Source organism: Cyprinus carpio, chromosome B15 (assembly GCF_018340385.1).
Source record: "Cyprinus carpio isolate SPL01 chromosome B15, ASM1834038v1, whole genome shotgun sequence".
Taxonomy (NCBI): domain Eukaryota; kingdom Metazoa; phylum Chordata; class Actinopteri; order Cypriniformes; family Cyprinidae; genus Cyprinus; species Cyprinus carpio.
This window is the reverse complement of record NC_056611.1, coordinates 23223573-23245243: the sequence shown is the minus strand read 5'-3', so window position 1 is coordinate 23245243 and position 21671 is coordinate 23223573. Positions and strand designations below refer to the sequence as shown.

The 21671-nt window shown below is 35.8% G+C and overlaps 2 protein-coding genes across 5 annotated transcripts; one reads left to right on the top strand and one right to left on the bottom strand.

Moving 5' to 3' along the window:
- Window positions 1–263: 263 nt before the first annotated feature.
- On the top strand, window positions 264–6627 carry ostn (osteocrin). The gene is made up of 5 exons (XM_019099198.2): window positions 264–378; window positions 2438–2536; window positions 3183–3403; window positions 5970–6085; window positions 6233–6627. Exons 2-4 carry the CDS (start codon window positions 2438–2440, stop codon window positions 6052–6054), a joined length of 405 nt encoding a protein of 134 aa, XP_018954743.1. The 5' UTR covers window positions 264–378; the 3' UTR covers window positions 6055–6085; window positions 6233–6627.
- A 422-nt stretch (window positions 6628–7049) lies between these two features.
- On the bottom strand, window positions 7050–20483 carry masp1 (MBL associated serine protease 1). 4 transcript variants are annotated; one of them, XM_042739900.1, is made up of 12 exons: window positions 20323–20481; window positions 19439–19661; window positions 17284–17461; window positions 17067–17198; window positions 13913–14109; window positions 12579–12726; window positions 12359–12477; window positions 12166–12244; window positions 10168–10287; window positions 10016–10087; window positions 9793–9864; window positions 7050–8823 (listed from the first exon to the last, which is right to left on the bottom strand). In XM_042739900.1, the coding sequence occupies exons 1-12, from the start codon at window positions 20334–20336 to the stop codon at window positions 7940–7942; spliced, it is 2238 nt and encodes a 745-aa protein (XP_042595834.1). In that variant the 5' UTR covers window positions 20337–20481; the 3' UTR covers window positions 7050–7939. The 4 variants fall into 4 exon arrangements, with proteins under 4 accessions (XP_042595834.1, XP_042595835.1, XP_042595837.1 ...); XM_042739901.1 differs by lacking the exon at window positions 9793–9864 and having other exon boundaries at window positions 7572–8823; window positions 20323–20483; XM_042739903.1 differs by lacking the exons at window positions 7050–8823; window positions 9793–9864; window positions 10016–10087 and adding an exon at window positions 11989–12062.
- Between the last annotated feature and the right edge of the window lie 1188 nt (window positions 20484–21671).

The following is a 21671-nucleotide window of genomic DNA, read 5'->3' as shown; positions in this document are numbered from 1 at the left end:
CTCAAACTTGTGGAAACACAGCAGGTTCTCAGTTAGAAGATGACCTTCCAGGCACTCTTGGCCAAGAAAGAAGGACAGAAGTGACACGCACATTCAAACGTGTCCAGCTGCTCCCTCGGGTTGCTATTAGTTTGTAATCATAATGAGGATGAGAGAGTTAGGGAGAGCGGCTTCAGGGCGAGCCACAGTGGAAAACCTGCAGAAATGATGTCAGAGCAATCGCGACCACCGATTGGAGTGGAGATTCCCGGCGAGAGCCTATAAAACCGGGAAAGACAACAGCAGGAACCAGCAAAGGCAGAGAACGTGAGAAATTCCAGGAACTGCACAGTGTCCATCTGTCCATCTCTGTGTGACTGAAACCGAATCAGATTAAGGGTAAGGAGCCTTGGGGAAAGACCAACCTGCATGTTCCTACAGGGCTGTATAAGTGTGTGTGTTTGGGTGGAAAGGTGAGCAGACAGGTGTATTTAAAGATATTTGTTAGGAATCGCAGTAGAATAATGCTGGCTAGTTGGTACAGAATCTGCTGTTTGATAAGCAACTGTGAATTTGTTTGAGCTCCAGGGTTACGGATGAACCAGTATAGGAAACATCCTGTAATAGTGCTGCAATAGTGACACAGAGGTGTGAAATCATGTCTGGTATCAGAGAACTGTTTAGAGCATCTTTGAGAGAGCGAGTATGTGTGGGCATGCAGGGTGTCCAGTGAAGTGTGTGTGGGCAATGGGAGATGGCTGGAGTTGTTTATTTTTGGGGACGGAAAATGCTAAAGTTAGCCCATGTTGCTGGACAATGCATTTCCCCAGTCGTGGGGCGGGAGAGGGGCCGCATCTGCTCAGCTCACCGCACCAGACCTCAAATGCCAAGGACGGGACACTCTGGGTGAAAATGCATTACTGGGCAGTTTTTACAGATACTCTGCAATCTTGCAAAAGAGTTTTGAAAAATTTATAGGAGAAATACTGTAGCAGGTGTTTATTTAAGAAAAATGAAAAAATAAAATAAAATAAATTACATGAACAATTAATAAAAGGACAAAACTAATAATGGGTCATGCAAATCATGGATTAATGAAATTCTTAAAAAGCTACATTTAGCTTTGTTTTGATTTTTGTCTATCTTAGCTTTGTATCTATACTAAAAATTGGTGTAGAAATAATTGTCACTTAAAAAACAATAGCAGACTTCACAATTACAAACAAATGGCAAGTAACACAATGAGTTAATATACATACTCTATAGAGTTGTATAACATACTCTATCAATCTTAGTTTCATTTCCAACTTTGTTTTTTTTTTAAATGTATCTACCTATCTACATTTACATTTATGCATTTAGCAGACACTTTTAAGCACTATCTATCTATCTATCTATCTATCTATCTATCTATCTATCTATCTATCTATCTATAGTCACTGGATTTTGCATTTATTTCATATATATACAAGTATTTCAAAAATAAATAATGTTTAAAGGAGTGTCACAAATATCAAGAGGAATGTCATTTTTACAGTTTCAATTAACACATCTGCCAGCAGACGGCAGTCATAAAGTAAGATTCAGTGCAGCATCATAATCTAAATAGAAATAAAAAAAAAAAAAAGTGAAAGAGCTAAGGCAATAGTTTTCTCATAAAATATTTACTGTAAATAAATTGATCATCACTATAAAACTTTTACTCGAGTGATGCGAAACTACAGTAAGCAGTCCCGCTGTGAGGATGTTTTTGTGTGAGTGTGTTTTGGGGACACACAGGTAGGGGTGCAGGTCAGAGTGTGTGTTTGGGCTGAGTTCATGTGTTTGTGTAGAGGGTGTGTGTTAGAAGCATTCTCACACTCTCGCGGCTGCCGGACCGCCCAGTCAGAGTGTATTTTCACAGATGGAGTCTGGATGAATGTAAACACCACCCTGTATCACAGTAATTCAACACGGTGCTGAAGCTGAAGTGTGTGTGCACGCGCTCAATTGACAATGACACAGAGACAAAAAAACTGTAATCACTGAAATTATGTTGCTGTATATATATATATATATATATATATATATATATATATATATATATATATATTACAACATAATACAGCAACATAATAATAATAATAATAATAATGATTCTTGAGCTGCAAATCAGCATAGTAGAATGATTTCTGAAGGATCATATGACACCTGAAGACTAGAGTAAAAATTCAGCTTTACTAGCACTAGAATAAATACCATTTTAAAATATGTTAAAATAGAAACCAGCTATTTGAAATTGAAATAATATTTTACAGTATTACCGTTTACTGCATTTTTGATCAAATAAAAGCAGCCTTGCTGAGCATTAGAGACTCCAAGACTCCAAACTTTTTGTTGTTGTTGTTGTTTTTTTTTTTTTTTTATATATAATAGGGCTATTAAATTGTCAATAAACACATTGTTAATTGTATTGTAGATGCTGGGCTGTGGATGTGTGATGCTCTCTGGTCTGCTGACCCTGACCTTGTTCCACTGCAGTGCGGAAAGTCTTCATGTACCCCAAGAAAGATCAGAGGTGAGTCCAGGTCTGGCTGATATATAAATATACAAACTGTATATGAGAGATAGAGAAAATAATGTTATATTGTGCATTTTGTGAGGAAGTTCACTCTGCCGGTCCTCAGAAACACACAAACAGACTTAATGCACATGATGAGACTAACTGGTACAAGTGAGAGATAAACTGTTCTATAAATACAGTGGGGGTTCCCCCTGAGAGCCTCTGCAGAAGGCAATCATCACTCTCTAATTATGAACATGAGCTACTGTACCTGTCACCCAGCTGTCACTCTTCCTGTTTCTTCATAGGAAATAAGCCAACTTTATTATTGCATTTTAAATGGTCTTGAGTTGGTCTCTCTGGGGTGATCAAGCTGCTGTTTTTTGCAAGCCAAGGTGGTCGACCAGCTATAACTTGCTTGATAAAGGTCGGAACCATATCCATCAGCTGGACCCAGTGAACTTGGGACCATAAATATCTAGTTTGGTCCAGCTAGAACCCATGTAAAACCAGTCTACCGCCTTAAAATGCTGCTTTGATGATGAATTGTCCATCAGATTTTTTAGGAAGACTGAATTTTCTGACAAATTTTTTAAAATGCTGTAACTGATTAAGAAATAATTTGCATTGCACCATGCATTTCCATTTATTTCCAATCTAGTATGTGGAACCATCTGTGGTGGAGGGCCGCAGTGTCCAGCGAGGCCAGACCGAGCAGAAGACCTCAGGAGCCGTGAACACTAAACTCCTCCTGCACAACCGGCTGGTCCGACTGGAGAACGATGTCATTGAGACCAAGAGGAAACGCAGCTTCCCTGGATCCAACACGCCTCTTGACCGCCTGTCAATCAGTACCATGGATCCCAAAAGCAACAAGCAGAGGTAAAAAATTTAGAAAAAGGAAACACTCTTCTTTTTTGTTTGGAAACAGAAGGAAAAATTATTCTAGCCTGTGAAACAATGTAAATATAAAAATATTTCATTAATAATATATATATATATTTTAATAGATTTTTAAATTGGTACCTTGGTTCTTTATTGATGTTGTTTAACAATAATTGTTTTTATGTGTAATACATATCTCTATTGAATCACAGCACTACAATTTTATTGTCGGCTCTGACCAAAGTCTGAAAAACCTACAAAACACACTTTTAATTTGCTATGATCCTTAACAGATGATGAACCATAGGTAGCCTTGACTGGCCATGGCTTGAACATGTACAGTTTTTGTTGGCTGAAGTCTGCCATGCACAGCTTGATAGCTTTGTGTGAGTCTGTTTGTGCTTTTACAGTTCATTAAGTGCAATTAATGTTCTGTCTGTAGCCCCACAGTTCAAGTTACTTCTATTTCTTGGGTGGAGTCACTGTGGTGTGGACTGAGGTTTTGTATGACATAATAAGTATCTGATGCTGATTTACGGGAATGGACAGTCCAACTGTGCTGATGACTGTAGCATCAGACTTCCAGTCAATGATCAAAACGGTTTTATCTCTGTGAATGATTTAATCTCCCTGCTGGACGGAACATGCAGTGTAACTCAGCATGGCCTGAGGCGCTGACAAGGCTGTGTTGAAATGATCCTCAGCACTTGATAAGATCAGGACAGAAGCCAAGAACAGCAGCGAAAGCACCATGCCATGCATTATCAAATCTCAACACACGGATCCATCTGTCATGAGCCTGATAAACACATGAAAGCTCACGAAAACCACTGCGTAGTTATGTGACTGTTCCATGGATCCTCAGTAAAGATATTTACCCTGAAAGCCTATGTTAGGCTTTGTTACTAGACTTCTACATTTTCTCAAGAAATCTTTCAGATCTTCTTCCAAATCTTGAGTTTTCCAGACAAAAATCGAGATATGGCCATAGAACAAATGTGGGTTATAAAAAACATCTGACCCTAGGTAGCAATACTAATAGACTAGTAGCACTGGAAAACTGGCCTCCTACTCAATAAATACTTCAGTATACCCTCAATTTAACAAAAAACATGCAGGATAAGAAAAAAAAAAAAAAACATTTTTTGTTACACTTATGGACATATGCTTCAACCCTAAAACCTGTAAAAAAAAAAAAAACAACAAAAAAAAAAATCAATATGGAAAATTCCTTCATATTAACGGTACATTTTTTTTCTTTTTCTTTTTTACTTCAACATGTTACTATATGTTACAGCGGCATCACTGACCTTATCATGTTGTATGTCATCCATTCATTATTGTTGTTTAAAATTGTGTATCTTTTTTTATTTTATTAATTGCCACTATGATGGAATTATGAAAAAAGAAGTCAAAAATCATGCCAAAAAAAATCGATTGATTCATAACTTTGGAAATTAAAGGTCAGGTTGAGTGCATTGCTAGATGTCCATGCTTTGTGAGATATAGTCTTTCATACAGTATTCTCTGTAATATACATTTTAGCAAATGTTATAGGTCATTCCTGGTATTCTATGTATACAGAACTTTTGTAAAATGTGCAAAGTGTACATTCTATCCACCTTATTTTGCAACATGCAAGTAAGCTATTTTATGTAAATGCACGAGACTTCGAATTTATTAAGTCACAAGTCAGCGCGTCACTGCAGCTGCCATTAGAAGTCCCGGTTGCTATCCACCTTTTTCCTGATGTAAAAATGGGCGCCGCCATTTGTAAATTATATGGGTCTACCTTCCAGTCTCATTTGCGTCCAGCTATTTTTAGCTGTACAAAACAGTTCCTTTTGCTGCTTGATATTGACAATTGATGTGTCCTATCATACTATTTTATCTGTTATCTTAATTAAGAACACACTGGTTTGTACTGCAAACAGTTTAACCGTGTACTGCACGTTGTTATTCTCCTCGTTATTTACCTATAGTGGCTAATGAAACCGAAGTCTCACCCATAGGCTTACTTCCGCGTTGAGGAAAAAGGTGGATAGAAACAGTAAGCGTTCTGAGATGTGCATCTAGGACTGCGCATGCGCACTGTATGATCTAGCCTGAAAGATAAGCTTTTTTTTAACACCATTTGAGAAAAATAAACAACATTTATGATACAGTTGTTGTCAGATTTCATTGGTGATTTCAAACATGAAATTTAATCATAAGCTTGGCGACCAGTTTTGGAGAATTTAATGTTTCCCCATTCAAAGAGATAGGAGCTGCACTTGCATGCTCGAGAGGCGTTTCAAAGATGGCCGCCGAGTGACATGACTTGCCCTAAAGGGACATTGTTATAGGTCAGCAACACAAAAAGTATTCTTGTAGCTTTTCATAAATATTTCATTGTGAACTATCCCTTTTAGAGTCTTATGTTGGTATGCTTAACGATACCCACCTTGGCGTGTCTTTCCAATCAGCAGCATGTAAAGGAAAAGGGAAAGAACAGTAAAGTAGTGAGTGAGCGAATAAACGGTAATCTAAAGGAAATGCTGATTTCTTTGCATTATGTCCACAGGAAGGTCGTTGAGTTGCCACGGCGACGAGTCAGCACTCCGATTGACCGGATTGGCGTAGGCCGTCTTCCCAGCAACCGAGGATAGACTCCGCCTCTGACCACGCCCCGACTAACAGGTACATACGATTAACGGTAATCTTTTGTTTAAATGTATTGTAAGATGAAAATAGCATACTGCAAATTATATTCAGCATAAAATGTTGTATTTTGTATTTATATGTTGAATGTGTATTTTTTTATTGTTTTTGTTCTTTGTTTCACAGAGGGTAATATCGCAGGTAGATGATATGCATGATAAGCACACCAGCCGGCTACTCACTAACCACTGAATGACCTTTAACCATCCGCTCCAGAGCTGTTCCTTCTCATTGATTTAGACCTTCAATATCCGATCAAACTGTTTATTTCCAGTTCTGACTCATCATCATATAAATACTACATCTAAACTGTATTGCTTTCATGAAATGAGTTCTGTTTATGATGTAAGAAGCATTAGCCAATCAGAGAGGAATCTGCTCATGGCTTCCATTATTGCACATCTCAATATTTACTCCAGTGCCTCACGACTTCTCGCTTGCTGTAATATACATAAATATTGTCATTTTCTCACTTTGACTGGAGGCTGTTCAGCCTTGACAATAAAACAGATGAAAATTTACAATCTGTCTGTCTTATTTAAATGTATTAATGCAAGCTGCTAAAAAAATGCAGAATAAATGAGATTGCTTAATTCTTAATTCTGGTGCTAATAAGTGAACATATACGCGTCTTAGATTGAGGATAGGCTATCAGGCTGGTGTTGATATTTTGGTTACCCCCTTGTTATTTTTTGTAAGTGAAGACACTTTATTGTACAAGTAAATATTTTGCCTACTTGGGGAACAGAAGGACAATGAAAGCAAATTCTTAGTTTGTGGGTAATAAGTTGACAGACAAATACTAGTAATAAAGCACAAATATCACACAACGTTAGATAAATACAACAAGTAATGCACCAGGTTTAAAAAAAAACATTTATTTAGTTCATATTACATCAATTGTTGCAAATGTAATAATATCAGTGCATTTTCTATAGAAATATCTAGTGTTTTTTAATAGGAGTGTAACCATTCTAAAGGTATAACATTGTACAATTGTGCTGAGATATGTGTATAAAACTACAAATGTATTTAGGTTTAAATGATTTATATCATTATAAATATAAAGATGTATATTATATCTTGTGCATATGTACTATATAATATAATCAAAATACTTGGCGTAGGTAAACATTTTTATTGTTTTTGAAAGAAATTTCATATGCACCAAGGCTGCAAAAATACAGTAAAAAAGTAATAATGCAAAGTATTATTACAATTTTAAATGACCACTTTTTTATTTTAATATATTTTAAACAATTTATTCCTGTGACACAGAAGCTAAATTTTCAGCTCCAGTCTTCAGTTTCACATGATCTTCCCAAAATTATTCTAATATGCTGATTTGGGTGCTCAAGAAACATTTTTTGATCAATTTACTGGATCCTTGCTGAATAAAAGTATTAATTTGTTTTAAAATAATAAATCTTAAAACACTTACAGACCCCAAACTTTTAAACGGTAGTGTAAAATACATGCTGTCTTTACAGGCTAAAAACCTTAACCAGTACTGAAGGGTAATACGATTTTATGCGAGTATAGTATAAGTTTTAAACAACAGCAGATGTTGAAAAAGGATGAAGGATCCAAGCTGAGGGCCAAAAATGAGATGAGTAAAATGCTATTGTCTTGATGAATATATGGTTATTTCTAGTTGACTCAAGCAGCCAGCGCAAGTTTGTACCAACTGTAAGACAAATAAATTCACAAACTGATAGCCTAAGATTGTGAACACCTCTGGGTGTAATTCTTGCCTTGCTTTAAGTAAATTTGTGGAAAATGATAAGAATAAGATGACAAAAATAAGAAAACAAGGAGAGACTTCAAGCTCCACTACACTTTTGCAACTTCTTCACCATCCATGTGCCTGTGTAGCCAGTGGATGTAGTTGGCCACCCGAGTGTACACCCCATACACCCTCTGACTGCCACATTCCTCTGGCCCGCCCCAGGACACCAGTCCTTGTGCCACCCATCTCCCACTGCGGGCATCCTGAGTGACAAACGCTCCCCCACTGTCCCCCAAACAGGTGTCCTGACCGCCCTCGTAGAAGCCAGCGCAGAACATATTGCTGGTGATGTTGTAGTTGACGGAGCGTGATGCATAACTAGCTTCACATTCGTCCTGAGGCACAATCGGGAGTTTCACATACTGGAGCAGCTCGGAGACGGTGCCTAAATCTGAGGTCAAGCCACTGGTGGAAGCAGAAGTGTTGGCTGTGTTGATGCCCCAACCAGCCACTATACCCAGTGTGTTGGGCAGAGGCATCAGGGTATGACCTTTCACACCAGGCCTTGGTAGACACACGGGTTGTATTAATGCAGACAGCACCACCTCCTGGCTGAGTTTAATCAGAGCAATGTCATTGTTATAGTTTTGAGGATCAAACTGAGGATGGAGGATGACTTTCGCTACAGACCGGTTGGTAGCCAGGTGCTTATCCCGTATATCTGTGAGGCCCAAGTGGACTCGGATGTGTTCAGAAGCGACAGGGACAACAGAAAAATCACGGCGATGAGATCTGAGAACGTGAGCGGCTGTGAGAACCCAAGTGGAGGAGAGGAGAGCGCCGCTGCCAAACCAGCGGTCCTCTGGGACACGGGACACATCCTCTACTGAGAGCAGAACCTGCCAGGGGAACAGACCGGGAGATGCTGTTCTCCCACCAACGATTCGCTTCTGCTGGGCTGGGAAGAGCTGTGATTGCTCACCACATGCTGAAACAAAAACTTATGTTAAGTTAATACAGATATGCATAGCAATCTTAGAAACAAATACAAGTAACTTAAAGCAAACAGAGACACAGGGTCCCAAACCCCCCAAAAAAAGACAAGGCTCCTAAAATTGGTGAAGGGAAATTTTACAGTATAGATTTATAAATCATTATTATATTTTACACACTTCAAGTTTTATTAATCAGCACGTTTTTCAGTTGTATTTAATATGAATTGTTCTGCCTGTTTGAAAAAAAGGTCAATAAACAATGTTAAAAAAATTATAATATTAAAATTAAATTTTTTATCCAAATATTTGATTAAAAAATTAAGAAAAAACAGTAATAATTTGAACTGACTTTTTAAAAAAATATAATTTAAAGTTTTATTCTTGACATGGCAAAGCTGAATTTTCAGAAGCCAGTGTCACATGATTGTTCAGAAATCATTCTTACGTCAGTTAATATTTTAATATTAATATTCTTAAATATTTTTTCTGAATTCTTTAATGAAAAAAGTTCAAAAGAACACAATTTATTTAAAATATTTTTCTGGTAAAAAAAGTGTATTTAGTGTCACATCAATTTAATGCGTTATTGCTAAATAAAAGTATTAAATTCTTTAAAAAATCAAATCTTATTGACCCCAACCTTTTTAAAATAGTGTACAGTTAATATATATTTAATTTAAATAATATATAATATAATGTAATACATATAATGTAAAACAATGTTTGTATCTTTAGTTGTCATATAAACAATTAGTAAGTAAACAGAATGATGTCTCATGAAGCTGAATGTGTAAATGTTTCCCAGTCAAGTCGAGGTTCACTGAGGTCATATATGAACTGCGTAATGATTTTTGAATTATTCAAAATGACAATTTTTTTTTTTTTTTTTTTTTTTTTTTTAATCATGGTCTGATGTCCTGCAAAACATTTCCAAAGCATAACGTTTGAAGTTTGAGTCTTACTAAGAGGAGTGCTTGTTAGTGGAGAAGGGAGCTGAGATTCCGCATTGACACTCAAAGTTGTTTCGAAATCTCCTACAGTAAATACATAAACAACGATGGCAGATACTGTAGACATGTAGGATATACCATGCCGAAACTATAAACACGAAGTCCTGTTTATAACAAAACTGAATAGACCTTAATTAATGCAGTAGTGATTTTTAAAATGAGTAACACACCATACCTGGTAGACAAGTGGGCAGAGGTGTCCCGTCCTCACTCACCCATTCCCCACTCTGATGACAGGTGTAAGTGTCTGTAAGGCCAGTCAGAGTCAAATCCCCAGTGACATCTAATATGACTTGACTTAAATGCATCTGACAGTGAAATACTCACTGTTGACCTGGCGAGAGTCTCTGCAGCTGTACTGGATTCTGGATCCAAACACAGTACTGTTTCCAAAACTCTCAAAAATCACCTCACCCAGTACTACATCCACTGGACCACAGTCAACCACTGAAGGAGATAATGAGAAAGAAATTGAGTCACAGAGCTATATTTGTCATTTTTTAATGTCAACTATGTCTATATTTGTGTCATATTTTATTTAGATTCCTATTTTTATCTATTTCTTGAATGTTTTTATTATTAAAATTGAATAAAGAGATTATTTAAAATTCTTCAAAAATTTAGAAAGTATGGCCTTATTTGTTTAATGGATTAGATGGGAGCAGGATTAGATGAATACTGTATGACTCACAGGATGTTAGGAATTAATCATAAACTATAGAAAACAATTACAGGAATTCTCAAATGTGATTGGTGGATTTTACAGGACATGCAATGCGTATTATAAGAGGATTTATGATGGAAAGAAAATTATGAACAAATAAAGCATTTAAACAGTGAAGATCACAATCATACCAAACATTAAGTGTCCACTCTTCAACATGTGCTGTGCGTTCCCAACAGGTGAGGTAGTTTTGTAGTCTGTCCTGTCTGAAAGTCTAAGTGCATTTATGTATTTCTGTCTCAAAATGAACTACTAACAAAGTAAAATGTACTACTGACAAAGGGATGTATAAATACATAATAAAAAAATAACAATCTGACTAAAGATCATGGTCACATTAGTGCATGTACATGCTCACGTGTTTTTTTTTTTTTTCAGCTCAGAGGCCCTATTTATCAAAAAGCATTAATGACCAGTAGATGGAGACATTCTGTGATACATAAACTCAGTGTGGCCTTCAAACCACACTTTCACTGACAGAACAACAAAACTAGACTTAGGCATGGAGGATAATGATAATGTTTAGCACAGACAGCTTGTATTAGCTGTATAGCAACAAAATCTGATATAAAATCTATCATCAAAACAAAGTGACAGATCATTGCTGTGAATTCATCAGAATTAGTGCTTATAAGTAAAAATCACATCACTGTTTTTACTCAGTTCAGTTGTTTATGAGTATGTAAAGTGCATTTTTTAAACTCTTTTTATTTATTTAACTCTTTATTCATCATTTTATTAAATGCATTTTTGCCTTTTTTCACAATAACACCAAACCTCAAACTACAATAACCTCTGAGTAAGAATTGTTGTAATTTTAGGTTTGTTTTTTATTCACAGGCGCAAATTAAGTCTATGCCTGAATGAACCCAAACTAAATTTCCATTAAGTCTAGGACTAGTCTTAAACTTGTTTGTAACCTGGAAAGCAAACCTAGTACAAATACAGAGATTTAGGAAATTCATCTTTGTCGTGAGATACTTAAAATATGACTGAAGAATAATACGTGAATGCTTTGGAATACTGAAAAGAAACACAAAAATGTGCTAGTCTTTTATGCGCAATAAAGCTACATTTATTCAATAAATAATACAGAAATATTGTTAAAATCAAAGCTGAATGTTCAGCATCATTAATCCAATCGTCAGCATCACATGATCCTTCAGAAATCATTCTAATATGCTGATTTTTAGAAACATTTAGTTTTATTATCAATGTTGAAAACAGTTTAATATGTCTGTGGAAACTGTGATGCATTTTTTTTTTTCAAGATTCTTTGATGAACAGCAAGTTAAAAAAATCTTTTGTAACAGTACAAATGTAATTTGTCACATTTGATCAATTTAATGGGAATGGTGTATTTTTCAGGCTCATAGTATATTTGTATATTTGTTGTTCATAGTGGAAGTTCATTGGCTACCAACCGATCCCTTTAGATTTTAACTCTGATTGGTTAAAATTCTTGGTAGGGAACGATGTCTCCTTTGAGATTCATTCTCTGATGGCAGCAAGGAGAAGAAGAAGAAGAAAAGAGAGAAAGGGCAAGTGAGAAAAAAGTCAGGAGGAAAACAGAATTACAGAGTCTCTGTTAATAGACTTACTTTTACACAGCGGGACATCACTGCTCCATTTCCCATCCCTCTGACACTCAATCTGATAATGCTCAAATTCTTTATCCCCCTGTAAGAGAGAATGTGAGTGTTAGTGTGACGTAAAACAGTACTGATTTGTTTCAGTTAGCTTGGATCAGTCACTGGCTTTATCAGCAGAAGAGAATGGCCACTTCTCCCTGACCTGTCTCAGTGAGTATCCAGGGTCACAGGTCAGCGTAATGTGATCTTTGAAGATGTAGTTAGACTGCAGAGGCTCCAGGTGTCCATTAAGAGGTGCCGCAAGAGGAGAGCATTCAGAACCTGAAGATAACATTCGCATTTTTGCCACAGTACCATACTCAAAAAGTAATTAATATGATGTAATTAATTTTAGTAGTAATAAGCATTGGTCAGTCTCTGACCGGTGGAGGTGTAAGTGAGTTTCCAGCCAAGATTCTCTCCAGTGCTGTCACTGTGAAACAGGATGTTGACTATGTTACTTCCTGTCTGGATCTTCCCTGGTGACTGCTCACCACAAAATGGGCCAAAAACATTGTCTCCTGCATGAATCTGTGGATAAAGCACCATTATCATTATGAATTTTTTTTAATGTTTTATTTTTTTCAACCAAATCTATCAATACTTATCATTAGTGATGGGAAAAACTAAGCTTTTTGAAACGTTGAATCAATTGGTGCAATTGCTACACAAAATGATTTACATTTTCAAAGCACACAAACCAACTTCAAATGTTTTATTAAAACACACAATCTACTCTAATCGAATCTAATCTAATCTAATCTAATCTAATCTAATCTAATCTAATCTAATCTAACACCATTAAATATTTAGTGTCTGTATAATATGCATTACTCTATTAATGTATAGGGCTTGTTTTGCTTTTTTATGGAGAGCTTAGTTAATCAGGCCAATAAAAGATTAAACTACAATTCTTCCTTTTTATTACACCATTAAAATAACAAATTATACAATAAAAACCATATAGAGGACAGTTCATGTTAACAGTTCAAAGTTCACAGTTCACCATTGAAATTTCAAAACTGTTATAACTATTGTTGATAACTAATGATTCGCAAAGGTTTCAAAGCTTCATGAACAGTGTTTCAAAAGCACCTATTAACTATTATCATAGTATTTAATTATGATTAGTGATGTGCTGAAATATTTTTTTTAATGAAACACTGAAACTGAAATGAAAGTTTTTGTTTCACCAAAAATTAATAATGAAAATGTATTAAATAATCTATTAACTGATAAAATATATTTAATGTTCAATATTCAAAGCTGTATTATATGTAAAAATTTAAATAGCACATAAGGCGGTATTATACTGTATTATTCATTGTTTAAAAAATTGCTGTTGTCAAAAAAAAAAAATGTTTTCAAGACTCATGATTTATTCAAACATCCATTAAATAATTAAGACAACAGGTTAAGTTAACTATTAATGAATATGTAATATAGTGCATATATTTAACAAAATGCTCCTCGCTAGAAGTTTTTTCTAGCTAATCAACAAGCTATGGACATTGAATTCCTTTTCTGAGGTAAATGGAATGTTAAGCGACATATTATATTAATAATATAACAAATTATATTTAAATATATTAACTAAATACTTAATTTGAATTTGTCAAATGCAATGTTCTGTCAATATTTTTGTTTAATAATGGTTAAACTATGTATGTGTTTATTTTTAAAAAAACCTGCAAAAAAATTGCAGTAGGACTCTCACTTTGATAAAATCGTAGGGGCAGGTGACTTCAGGGTGGTCTTCAATGTCAAAGGTGTCATCAAACTCCAGAGTGATTTGAAAACCCTCCTCCAGCTCAATGCGGTATGTGCAGTCAGAGGTTTTGGGGTACGGTTCAGGAAAATCAGCACTGGTGATCTCTCCAGAGCGCTCCGTGTACATGCTTTCATTACACTCCACTGCAATGATCACAAATACACACACATATATATAATTATATATATATATAATTCACTATCATTCAGTATAGCATTCTAAATGAACACATTAACAGCCATCATAAAATGACTAAACAATAGGTGTGTGACGAGACACTTATCCCACGAGGCAAGACGAGACATGAGACTGGGTTCACGAGAATGAGACGAGACAAGATTTTTAAACTTTTTTAAAGAAATCCTCAATGATGAAATATATAGGGAAAATTTGTCTTTTATTTAACTGAAAAACACAAAATGCAAAAAAAAAAAAAAAAAAAAAAATGTAGGTGCATTTGAAATCAAATTGTACTTTATGAAATTAAACATCTATCTTAATAAATGTTATGCAGGTATAAACATGTAAGCACTGTAAAAGGTTTTGTCACAAACTCAACTGACAGGCAAGTAATTGCACAAATTATATAGTATACATAAAAATAAATAATAAACAACACAAATAATAACACTTTAAAGTAGCAGTCAGTCAAGTTTATTATTTAGTAACTGATTTCCGCTTTAATAAAAAAAAAAAATAATTCATTTCATTTTTCTCAACTCCTTTTTAATAGTATATACATTTTCACATCAATTTATTAAAAGTTTAACAAAAAATACATGTTTAGGGCCCTATGAAATGTTTATTTTTTCTCACCATATTATTTATATTTTTTATTGTTACCAAATTCTGTGTTTTAGCATGTCTAACTATTTGAATGCATAACACAACTTAATTTATTAATTTAATTTTTTATTTTTTTATTATTGTGGTTTTTTTTTTGCATACAGAAATTCTGTGTTGTGTATTTACATTTTTCTGGTTATCAAAATGAAGGCATAAAACATTAATTTCCTCATTTATCATTTAATTATTGAAAATTAAGCAAACTTTATTTTTTGGCAAACAAAGGGGATTTACTATTAAAATTAAAACATGGAAGAAATGTTGTGTTGTAGTAGTAGTAGTAGTAGTAGTTGTAGTAGTAGTAGTAGTAGTAGTAGTAGTAGTAGTAATAGTAGTAGTAGTAGTAGTAGTAGTAGTAGTAGTGGTAGTAGTAGTAGTAGTAGTGGTGGTAGTAGTAGTAGTAGTAGTAGTAGTAGTAGTAGTGGTAGTAGTGGTAGTGGTAGTAGTAGTAGTAGTAATAGTAGTAGTAGTAGTAGTAGTCGTAGTGGTAGTAGTAGTAGTAGTAGTGGTGGTAGTAGTAATAGAAGTAGTAGTAGTAGTAGTAGTAGTAGTAGTAGTAGTAGTCGTAGTAGTCGTAGTGGTAGTAGTAGTAGTAGTAGTAGTAGTAGTAGTAGTAGTAGTCATAGTGGTAGTAGTGGTAGTAGTAGTAATAGAAGTAGTAGTAGTCGTATTAGTCGTAGTGGTAGTAGTGGTAGTAGTAGTAGTAGTAGTAGTAGTAGTGGTGGTAGTAGTAATAGTAGTAGTTCGGCCCGTCGGTCGACCTCTACCATGTATGTCACGTCTCTTTCTTTCTTTCTTTCTTGTTATTTTGAGACGGCAGACGCTGAAATCACAGCGAGCGTCACGCGCTTCAGTGTGTGTGTGTGTGTGTGTGTGTGTGTGTGTGTGTGTGTGTAAACCGCATGTCTGCGCAATTCATTAACAGAGACAGGCAGAACGTGCAGGATTCATATTTAGATCGACTTTTGCGGCTTTATATTTACAGAAACTAGTCCATATCATGATTTATGTGTAATGACCTACTTCTGGTTAATTAATTCAAAATTTGAGAAATTCCGTGACATTCCACGTTAAACTGTGAATTCTGTTTTTATGACTGGATAAAGATTTGACTGCGTAATTTTCCAAATTATCATGCGACCACTTGCCTGATGTGAACATAATATCTTACATACCTTACATTACATACCACTGGTGAAAGGGCCAGCCAGTGAAATGCAAATATACCTGAAAGGTCTGCACGAAGATATCGTCACCTTCTCACGAGACCAGTCAGATCTTGCGAGACACATCGGATCTCGCCACATCCCTACTAAACAATAAGTCCTTGTACTGTAAATCTTCTGCTTAAAATCCCTCAAACATAAGAATTATGTTTGCAGTGAAATGCATGGAAGCTGCGGTAATAGCTCCCAGTCTAATCTGGTGTTTGAAGTTCACAAGTTTATCCACATCTCACTGACCACCACAACGTAAATATTTAGCCCTTGGTGCTTAGCTACAATCAGCTGGGGGGGGCAAAGGCCAGACATAAAACAGACACACTCCAGCACACACTTTAACTACCACTACAACACATTACAGCAACATAAAATTGCAAAATTCTATGAAACAAACAAAACAAAAAAAATGTGTACATTTGTATTTAGTTAATCTTAAGACAAACTGCTGCAAGGTTTATCCTAAAGTACTACTTTATAATTAGAAATTCTAAAAACTAATACTGGATAATCCAATGGTACAAGATTTATTACAAAAATCTATGCAATTCAGAGTAAATGACAGACAAGAGCCCACCTACACAGCTATACTGCATTCGGTTTTCATCAGATATAACTGTTTTTGAACTGATGTTAAAACTAATTATACAGCTAGTGCGCACATCTAAGCGTGTTAGGTGACAGAGTCGTGCACACACACACACATTTAGTTGTGATGTGAACTTAACTGACTAACCAACATTTTCAGGAGTATTAGGAGACTTAAAGGATTTTCCTCATCATGCAACATATAAATAATGTTTAAACGCTACCACCTTTTGGCACCAAGGAGAAAATGAAATGGGACAAACTTTGATTCTAGTAAAAACGGCCATTGTCCTATTACTTTGTTTGTTACAGAGCAACAAGCGGGTCACTAGGTTGACATGAACATGCAAGTTTGTTACATTAGAGGAATATCCAACTATAACACAAAAGAGGCTGTTCTGATCAAATATAGAAAATGTAGCAATTTTGCTATTTTGAAATGTTACCTTTGCAAGTTCTGTTGTCAGAATGAAGCAGGAACCCATAACGGCAAGAACAGTAGAAGCCACCAATGTAGTTGTGACAGAAATGATCACAGACAAGATCTTCATCATTTCTGTCTCTGCATTCATCTACATCTGCAGGAAAAAAAAAAGAGAATGAGCAAATTGGAGATTGGAAACTGAAATGAATGTGCATTGTTTTGTTATTCCAAACACTCACCAGCCGCACTAAAGTGAGCCTCAAAGCCAGAGTAGCGTTCCTCATTAGAAAAGTCTGAACGGAATGCCACACTGAGCACGTTCCTGGGGGACGTGATGACATTGTCAGCAGGAACCCGTTCTGTGTCTGTATTCTCTTTTCCACAAAACACAGCCAGCTCTTCAGAGTCTGAGTATACCTGTGTGAGCAAACAGATTTCTATTTTAAATTAATGCTGTTCTGAAAGAAAAATCCTGAAAGAAATGTATCAGTTTCCACAAAAATATTAAACAGCACAACCGTTTTTAACATTGATAATGATAAGAAATGTTTCTTGAACGGCAAATCAGCATATTAGAATGATTTCTGAAGGATCATGTGACAATGAATACTGGAGTAATGGCTGCTGAAAATTCAGCTTTTTCTGCTTTTACTACATTTTTAATTCTATAAATCCAGCCTCAGTTAGACTTTTTTTTAATACTGTTTATATACTCGTACATACACAGTAATACGTTTTCAGTTTCTGTGCAACTCTGCGTAGACTTGAACAGATCACCCACAAATGAAAATTCTTGCATCATTAAATCACCTTCATGTTGTTTCAAACTGGTGTGACTTTGTCTCTTTCGTTATACACAAAAGGAGATATTCTACAAAATGTTCATGCTGTTTACACAACATTTCCACTTTTTCTACAGAAGAAAGTAAGTCAAACAGATTTGGAACAACATGAGAGAGAATAAACGACACAGTTAGAGGATGGAATATGTTCTCATTTTCTAAATATACCTGCATAAACATATAAAAAGCCACACAATTCAAACACTCCCAGCTTCTTGCTTTGCATGTACCCACACAAATTACCCAAAAGAATGCTGGCAAACCCTCAATTTAAGAAATATCTGCACAACCACAAAAACTGGCATGCACATGAACACAATTACACTCAGCAGACAGCCAAACTGTCAATCAAACCAAAGTCATACACATAAACACCGCAGACCGAGACCACAGCCAAGTCTTCACTGTGCTTCTACAAACACACACACACACAAACAGCCCTAAACGTGTCTCTTATCTGGCTCCCAGCTTGAGTGTTTACTTTACCCGTGTCAGTGAAAGGAGGGTAACCTACGGTTACCAAAGACGTCCGTAGGCAATTCATTCCTGAGCACAATGCACAGACAAACAGCCTCACAAACACAGACAACACAGAGATACAGCAACTAAAATCAAATATGTGTGGGAGACATGCTTATGCCAATGCAAGAATCCTAATTGCACAGCTATTTCACCAGACACACCTCGAGCAAAATAGTTGCACAAGCAGGTTATTAACACATATAAAAAGGACAAAAGAGTTCAAGGTCAGGACAAGCTTCATCAAGCTGCAATGTCACACATGGAAACCCTATACATTAAATCCCCAAATGCATTTATATGTGGTATGTTTGCAAAGGTCATGTGTGTCTCTGAAAGAGTTTTTTTCTGTGCACTTTTTTTTGTCAGCCACCCTGTTTTTGGTCCACTGCCGTGGCTTGTTACCATAGCAGGTTGCCGTGGCACCCACTGGGGGTATTTGAATATGAATATGCCCCCCTGTGGGGTGGGCAACACACTGGCTCCTGTGAAATAAATGCTGTTAACTCCATCCGCCCAGGGATCCAGGGTGTCTGCCATGTCCGTCAAATGCTGTTCTCACCCATTCTTACCCATTTAAACAATGAGATTCTGAGACTGGAAATAAGATGCTTATAATAAATGTCTGGGAGAGCGTCTCTCTCGACCGACCGAGCTGCACTTTAACTGTCTGAAATGCAGAGCTTTTGAAATCAACACCAAGAAAAGGTTATAAACGGGTCATTTAAACTTTTGAAACAATAACATATATGTATACCAAAGTACTACTATGTTTTTTTTAGACATTTACCAAGGTTCTAGTTTAGTTGACATAATACTATTCCCTTGGAATATCATAAAAATATAATAATAATAATAATCATTCAGTACCATAGTTTTACCATATGATACCACCACAGTACCACAATAGACCTTAGTCTTGCTTCTGCAAATCTGGCAAGGTTAATGTTCTTTTGAAATATTTATTAAACATGAATTAGTAGAGGTGAGTTTGTTAAAAAGGAGACTGAAGCATTTGTAAATATTGACTTACCTTCAAGTAGTCGTACTCACATAAGTATGACGGCTCTATGTCGAAGTGCATAAAATAGAGTCGGATTTGATATCCATCTGGTACAGTTATATTCCACTGTAGATCTATCTCTTTTGGATAGGATTCAGGAAAGTTTGGAGACTTGATGGTCCCATATATGTCTGTGAGGTGGATGACTTGAGTCCACAAGGGCCATACACACTGGGCCAAGATCACAATGACACTGTGTATAAAGGCATTTTTATTTAAACCGCACACATCAAATTCAACATTGTAAACATTAAGATTAAACAAAATGTGTCAAATATTCCATTAAGTGAGTTTAATTCAGTGGAATTAATTCCTGTAAGAATCTGAGAATGGGTTTAGGTGGAGGGGGAATAATTATAGTGTTCAGCAAAGCCTTAGAAACCAAAGATATGTTAGATTACAAATTATTCAGATTGCCTTAAGTAATTATTCGCAGGCGATGGCAAATAGCGGTAACTTGAAGTGGTAAGTGTCATTATTTATCACTTGATCATTTATCACATTTTTATATACCACGTATATCACAAAACGTTTTCTTTAACTGTTGACGTTAAAATAGTTGGCGTTAAAAGATCGGCAAAAAATACAAAAAAAAAAAAAAAAAAAACAGATTTCAGCGGCAAGGTTACTGACAGGAATTCTCTTAAATGACGTTAACCCCCCTAAAAGGAATCATTCCCACGCGGACTAAATACGTCATGGATACAAAATAATTCCAAGTTGGTTATAATGAAAGTTTGTTGATGATATGTACAGACTGATATTATTTTCGATACATCTCAAGACCACTTAGTGGAATGGACACCTTAGCCTACGGAAGAAGAGAAGCTGAAGACGTGAAATAGAGTTCTCACCGTGTAAGCTCCATGACTTTATAAATTCCTCTGTAAGTGGGGAAGGTGCTGCATTCCCGTCTGAACTCTAGTTTTCCTCCACACGTCACATTGCAACTGTTTACAGTGAGCTCTCTCTCCCCCGGACTCTGTGTGTGTCGGGACTCGAGGCGGGGTGGAAGTTTGTGTTTTAGTTACTTGCACAAAAGAGATGTATTTCAGTATAAACAACAATAACACATAGATGGTGTTTTTTTAACAATGCAAGTAGAAATTTGCATAAAGAGAAATACATTATGGGAGGATAAATTATGTGTATGCATTTCAAAAAATAAAAAGCAACCAAAACTTTTTACATGCACAGGTGAAATTACTGTCCCATATTGTGATGTTGACAAAATAATATGGACACGAACAGAAATATGTCATGTAGCTGCAGCAGTGTTTAGATTAAAATGTTGTCTGAAATGGATTTGGATTAAGTATAGTTTCATCATTTTCTATATTTATTTTTTTGAGGCCAACAAAGCCTCAAGCCATATTTTGACATACTTGGATGATATTATAATCATATTTCATATGATTTTAAGATATTTGTGTCCCTATACCACAAAACCAGTCATAAGGCTTAATTTTATATATTATTTGAAGGATGAATAAATAAGCTTTGCTTCTATGTTATGGTTTGTTAGGATAGGACACAATTTGGCCCGAGGTACAACTATTTGAAAAACTGGAGTCTTTGGGGTGCAAAAAAAATCAAAATATTGAGAAAATCAACTTGAAAAGCAGCGTTGTTTACATTAATTAGAAAGCGCGTGCATGCTGAACTTAAACAGTGCTGATTACGTTGATTACGTTCTCTCCAAAATGGCAGAATACGGTAACTTGGGGAGAAGAATTGCTGAATAAATTATGTTATTATTGTTTTCTTTGTGCACAAAAAGTATTCTCGTAGCTTCGTAAAATTACAGTTGAACCCCTGATGTCACATGGACTATTTTACTGATGTCCTTGCTATGTTTCTGTGCGTTGATCGTGGTAACATCGTTGCTGTCTATGGAGGGTCAGAGAGCTTTCAGATTCCATCAAAAATATCTTAATTAGTGTTCCGAAGATGAACAAAGGTTTTACGGGTTTGGAACGACATGAGGGTGAGTAAATGAGGTGGTAGCGCATCCTGATGGCCGTATTGAGCTTGTCAGGATGCGCTACCCCTCTATTAGAGCAACTTTATTAAGGTGCAGACAACAAATTGTATAGGTCTTGTATAGGTCCAAAAGTCTTAGTATAATGATGCAGACTTCAAAATGTAAAAAGAAGCAAACTTCTGATAAAGAGTTAAATCGGCACCTGTACAAAAAATGAGT

Coding starts and splice junctions, on each gene's coding strand:
- ostn (XM_019099198.2), top strand. CDS start 2,438: ATGCTGGGCTGTGGATGTGTGATGCTCTCTGGTCTGCTGACCCTGACC. Junction 2,537..3,182: donor TACCCCAAGAAAGATCAGAG/GTGAGTCCAGGT, acceptor TTTCCAATCTAG/TATGTGGAACCATCTGTGGT. Junction 3,404..5,969: donor CCCAAAAGCAACAAGCAGAG/GTAAAAAATTTA, acceptor TTATGTCCACAG/GAAGGTCGTTGAGTTGCCAC.
- masp1 (XM_042739900.1), bottom strand. Junction 10,288..12,165: donor TGATGTCCCGCTGTGTAAAA/GTAAGTCTATTA, acceptor TATCTCCTTCAG/TGGTTGACTGTGGTCCAGTG. Junction 8,824..9,792: donor ACTAACAAGCACTCCTCTTA/GTAAGACTCAAA, acceptor TTTTTGTTTCAG/CATGTGGTGAGCAATCACAG.